The 6,092-nt window shown below is 37.2% G+C and overlaps 1 protein-coding gene across 1 annotated transcript; it reads right to left on the reverse strand.

Moving 5' to 3' along the window:
* Positions 1-225: 225 nt before the first annotated feature.
* On the reverse strand, positions 226-4,324 carry LOC104899278 (mitotic spindle checkpoint protein BUBR1). Its single transcript, XM_010686442.4, has 11 exons — positions 3,883-4,324; positions 3,588-3,647; positions 3,315-3,459; positions 3,054-3,211; positions 1,893-1,977; positions 1,741-1,807; positions 1,590-1,644; positions 1,319-1,487; positions 1,126-1,205; positions 718-792; positions 226-641 (listed from the first exon to the last, which is right to left on the reverse strand). Exons 1-11 carry the CDS (start codon positions 4,113-4,115, stop codon positions 578-580), a joined length of 1,191 nt encoding a protein of 396 aa, XP_010684744.2. The 5' UTR covers positions 4,116-4,324; the 3' UTR covers positions 226-577.
* Between the last annotated feature and the right edge of the window lie 1,768 nt (positions 4,325-6,092).

Here is a 6,092-nt window from a genome sequence, read left to right on the forward strand (position 1 = left end):
TTGAACAAAAATGGTGATCTTGTTACCTAACTGACCAAACATTGTTGGGGGTCTTTAAAGTCTAGTGGTGTTCTTGTGTTCCTTTTTAGGTATTTCATCAAAGTCTAAGGTGATGGTGGAAATATGGACCCTCCATCGAAAGTTTTGATTGCTCAAATGGAAGCCCCAAACATAGCTAAGGGAGTGGTTTAACACATGGGCGTTTCTACATTTCCAAATACTCCGTTAAAAGAGGCAATTTGAAGCGGATATGATTTTCTGGGTACAAAGGAAATGAATACAAGCCTTGGTACAAACTGGGTGCACATTGCACCACTATATCTAAGAACCTTGAAAAAACAAATAGAGAATGTCTTGCTGTGGAATACAGATAGAGATACAAGATATTCTTGGTACAAAGGGGATGAATACAAGCCTTGGGACAAACTGAATGCACATTACACCAATATATCTAAGAACATCGAAAAAACAAATAGAAAATGTCTTGCTGTGGAATACAGAAAGAGATGCACGATTGCCCCCTATAAATTGGAAGTGTTTTTCAGAAAAAGCTGATCCGTTCTTCGAATTCTACATGTCATCGAGGAAAACTGCTAGCGGGGAAGTTGCGCAGCGGATTTTCCTTGAGTAATTCAGTTTCCCTGCATCATAACATTACTGATCTGAGCTAATTCTGAAAGCCAAATGACGCTACATTAGCAGTTTGGGGTAGCATACCTTTTAAAGTTATCTTCATCCCTCTCCTTAAGTAGTGCCTTAGAGATGTTTTGAGAATCACCAGTTTGATGCACTCTGTATGAGATACAAGATGATAATGAATAAAACATAAGCCTACCCTTTAAGAAAAACATAAGCCTAAAGAACAAGTTTATGCACATGAACTAACAACAATAAAGGAGTTGTTTTTTTTCTGAACAAATAGGACGGGAACTAGGACTTATAGGAGTTGCAGCTTTCACATGCAACCAATGATATAACTTATGTTCCTTGATCGTGCTACAAGCAGCAACATAGAGGATATTTCCAAGGTATTACTATGAGAAGTCTACAACAAAATCCTCCAATAAAGTTTCAATGAGTTTCATTTGCTTTACTAATAAAGAAGTATTAATTTCTAGTACTTACACAGAACATTCCTCATCTACAAACACCTCAATCGCAGGAGTGACAACTCTTCCAAGTCTACTGCCGGGCCTCTCCAGAACCTTTATATAGTAGATTGTTAGAGCATGATATAGCATCTTTTCAGGGTTTATTTCACAGTTGTATTCTTTCATCTTTAAAAAACAAGATAGTACAAGCTAAGAAAATTGTTGACCTTAAATGATGTCCACTTTGCAGGGATTGCTTTGTTCTCTTTGTTTCTATCTTTGTGAGAGGCAAGACTATCCCACGGTTTTGATCCTACTTTTGATAGATCTACCTGATATCTAGAGTTATTCTCAACATTTGTATCCTTATAGACAGAAAAAGGAAGTCGCTCGCCCCTAAAATTATAAGAAAAAAGGTTAGTTTTGTATACAAGTAAACTTAACAATACTAAAATATCAAATTAGGAGACCTTACTGATTCCTCATTTCTTTGCTCACCTATTTCCCTTGGTACTTTTCCTGGCAATATCTGAAACTTCCTTATGGTGTCTTCCTAGAATAAGAAAGATAGCATTTAGCACACAAAGGAACGGAGAAGGAAATAAAGATGAAACTTCTAGGTTTTATTCAAGTCAGATGAAAAGCTCACCATTTTCTCCTGCAGAAAGCACAGTGCCAAAGCTTCGAATTGATAGATTATTCTCTGTTACATCATCCTGAAGAAGGCATGAAAAAGTTAATCATTATGACCATTAATCATTATGATCATTATGTAAATATATCAAACTATAAGGTCCATACATCAGTGGTGGTTTTAGATCTCCCCACCGAGCGAGCAAGAAATTTCCTGTAAGCTGCTTCCAACTTTTCTTGAGGTTGAGCATTTCTATGCATTGAAAAAACATTTGATCAGAAAATATTTTATTCATGTTTCATTGATGTACAGCAAATATTAGATGATAGAAACTGCATAATCAACAGTTGTTCCGGTAAAAAGAGGGTCCTATATCTACTGAAACTATCTTTCTCTCAATAATCTGCGGTAGTGCTCAGTTTGACAAACTATCTGAATAAATAGACCACCTTAGACGTGATCAACAGCTGAATAACAGACATATCAAGCTGTTAGAAGATCTGATATCTGCGCTAGTTGTTCATTAATAAGTTTATTAAGGTGCTGTGATGAACATGGAATAACATCCAACTCTGACTAAAGTATATGGGTTCAAAAACTTGCAAAGAAAAATATATAAACAATCACAAGACATGCTTGTAGCAGATTTGCAGTTCATACAACAAAGGGTTGGCATAATCAACATTGATATGAAAGCATGACAATTACATCACTCCTTTAGGTAGATTAAGATGGTAGCGGACCACTAGCTCGCATAGTTGCAGTTACTGCATTGGCCACCAGTTGGTTCAATCCAGAGAAAAGGCAAAGGACTTTGTGAAGCAAAGGTGAGAAATAGAGCAGAGCCTCAGCAAAGGTGTGAGCTTTCATCCAATTCATTTTATCTTGTTTGGTCCAGGAGTCATTTTGTAATCCACCTACAACCATTTCCCCCTCCCCCAACAATCATCTTGTTTCTGCTTTCTAACACTTCGTACTTCTCTGACTTTCTCCAGCTATTCTCGGTCCCTCCAAAAATATTAACTATCCATTATCAATCTTTCCTTAAACATTAGGATGTAAGAAAATCTCCTGCCACTGGATCAACATTTTCAGTGTAAATAAGCAGGTTTTCTCTACCCCTTCTGGCTCGTACAAAATTACAGATGATGCGAACGTTTTTTTTTCTTGGTTCTCAATATAACCCGATTTACGTAATGAAAAACATTATGAGCCGAATTGGGGTGGGAAAGGAACTTGAAGACAGAATTGAACCAAAAAACCAACAAAAGAAGTAAAATGCTTTCCTCTAAATTGCTAAACAATGCTTAACGGATAAAAGGGCTCACATTGACAGGCCTCGGTTGAAAACTTCATTAGCAGTTCTGATCTTGTGTTTGGATTCCATATGCAAAGCACAAGATATATAGTATGCAGAATGAGATTGGCCAATATTGTTGGCATCCAGAAATTTATATATTACTTCAGCATCCGCACAATTTTCAGCCTGAAATCCAGATTACAACAGAACTCAAATACACTATAACTAACTAATCATAAGCAGACATCTACAACTCTACAAGTGAGCACATTAAAAACAAAGAACTTACGTATTCAAGCCAGACTTTAAGGTAACGGAGATCGTCTCGGTAGCGATCATCATGCCAAAATGTACGAACGCACTGCTCGTAAATAACAAGTAGACCGGAGGAATCTCCGGCAGCTGGAAAAGATTCTTGAACCCACTTAATGCACCTGCTTTATACACTTCTTTAATCAATCTCAATCTTATACACAATTGATTGAGTTAAAGGAATTGGGCAATTGGCAATTAGGAAAAAGAAACAAGGGTTTTGAAATGAAATGAAAAGAAGGATGCTTACTGAAGCCAGGGTTGAAGAGGATCATCGCCAACGTAATCGTCAATGGCCGCAATTAACTTCCTAAAGTGAAAAAATTTTCATCAACGGTTTTGTTAAATCCCGCCCTAAAATACTCCTACTAGTATCCTAAAAGATACAAATTCGCACCTACAAATATGTGCGCTCTCAAGACATTCTTTTGTACATGTCTCACAAAATTTGTTTAAATGAGTAAAATATAAAATGTGCAAAAAATGTTTGAAGAAGCAGTTATTTGTAGCGGGAGCACTAAAGATGGTTTGAGGGCGGTCAATACCTTCGAGTAAGGAGGAGAGAGTGCTTGAGGGGAAGATTGGATTGAGATTTTAGCGATTGATTCAAGAGCTTGATGTTACGACCTCTCTTCAGTGGCCGAACATTTTCCTTGTAATTATCCCATTCAAATTCATCTTCTTCATCAATGTCTTCATGAGGTCTTTTTGATTTCAAATGCATTTCGAGCAGAAATTGCGACTCTGGATCCATCACCTCACAACCATCTGCCGCCATTGTTGGAAACAAAAGGTAGGATACGTGATCGTGATCGTGATTGCGACGGTGACTGAGATTGTCACTGAATCAAAGAACTTAGCAATAGCTCAACTTTCCAAAACCTAGATTGAAACAGATGATGAGGAGAGAGAAAGAGGCGCCGAGTGGAGTGGAGTGGAGTGGAGTGGAGTTTCTGAAATTCAAATTTTGAAAAGAAAAAAATGATCCGTTGGAAACATATATGGGCCGTCATCACATGTGCCGGTTAAAATAGGTCATTAAAGCACTTGTGGACCTCCACACATGAGCCCATTAATTTTTTTGGGAAAATTTGCGAGAAATCTCTATTACATTTTTTTTTTTTAAGAAAGAGAAGGGATTTCATTAATATTTCGCCAAACGGCCTTTACAAGTCATTTCTGAAAAACATAAAATTCTAATAGAAATGCATATCACCCTAGAAATGTAAACGTCGCAGATTTGACTTAATTTTGCCTTAATAAAAATCTTCATCTGAAGCAATGCAATCTGTGAGTTCGCTCTGGTTCGGCATACGATCTGCAGATGCGGAAATTTTGGGATGAACGTACTCCAATAGTCTTCCATAATTTTACAGAAGTTGTGAAACCCTAATTCTTCAGGTTGAATCTCGAACTTCAACCAATGAGAATAATTTCTCATACCTAAAAACAAAAGAACCATACTCACAACTCCCATAGGGGAGAAGGAGATTTCCAAAACAGAAACTAAAAACCCCATAAAAGGGTTTGAGAAAATCTCATAAAGAGATACTAATTTATTGAACAAAACAAGAAAATGAACTAAAAACTGAAAATAAAAGGGAAAAAGGGGCTTACCATGGATGAAAACATCCATGGCAGCCCCCTAATTGATGAAGAAGGGGTAAGGAAGGCTAGGGTTTTAGAGAGAGAAAAGGAGAGGGGAGGCTAGGTTTTTTAGAAATCTCTATTACATAAGGCAACACATGGGGGACACCAAAAAATAGAAAAAGGAAAAAAAAGGAAAAAAATTAGAGGATAACTAACTATTTCATTTGAATGAAAAAAGGGGGGGGGGGGGGAAAGTAAGACATTTAAACTGAATATCAGTTTTTTGAAAAAATAAAATCTAAAGACGGTTTTTCTACCCAATTAATTTTATTTTCTACTTCATTTGTTATCACACATTATCGCACGCATTGCGTGCATGTAAGACTAGTTACGTTATAAGCTATGCACCTTTGACGAAAATTAGCTAATAGAAAAAGGTTGAAACTACATCTCATTGATAAGGATCATATGGTGTGGCCGTGTGGAGGGTTGATCTTATTGAATACCATTTTAATAAGCTCGATGTTCGTTGCATATTAGCCATTCCTTTAAGTCTTGAAGCAAATAAGGATGAACTAACGTGAGCTTTCTCTAAATATTGACAATACACGGTCAAAATTGCTCATATGCTCGGGAAAGGCTGCAATATCGATGATTTTCGTCAAATTTGGGTTAAGATTTGGAGTTTTGAGGCAAATCCAAAGGTGCGGCATTTTCTATGGAGATTGTACACCAAGTCACTACTGTTTCGTGCCCTCCTGCATCATCAACATTTTATCAAGGATGCATCATGCACATGGGGATGTGGAGAACTCGAAACTCCATGCCATGTAATATTTGGGTTCCCAAGAATCGCTCGACTTTGGGCCGACGGTGGATGTGGAGATTGTGTCCCTGGGATCCAAATACTGATATGTGTGATGTCTTTGCGGGATGGAAACAGTTTGACAAAAAAATTGCAAAGTAGAGGAGATTTACTTGCTTGGTGTATTTGGGATGAAAGAAATAAATAATCTGGTACTTAATAACAAAACCACTCCTCATGATGTTTTATTAAACCGGGTTGAGAGATGGGTTGATGAACAAGTAAAATATGCAGCAAAAATCTATCAACACCACCTTCCAAAAAGCTCGAAGATTGTGCCCCTCCTACAGGTATGATCAA

The sequence above is a fragment of the Beta vulgaris genome, chromosome 1, assembly GCF_026745355.1.
Source record: "Beta vulgaris subsp. vulgaris cultivar EL10 chromosome 1, EL10.2, whole genome shotgun sequence".
Classification (NCBI taxonomy): domain Eukaryota; kingdom Viridiplantae; phylum Streptophyta; class Magnoliopsida; order Caryophyllales; family Amaranthaceae; genus Beta; species Beta vulgaris.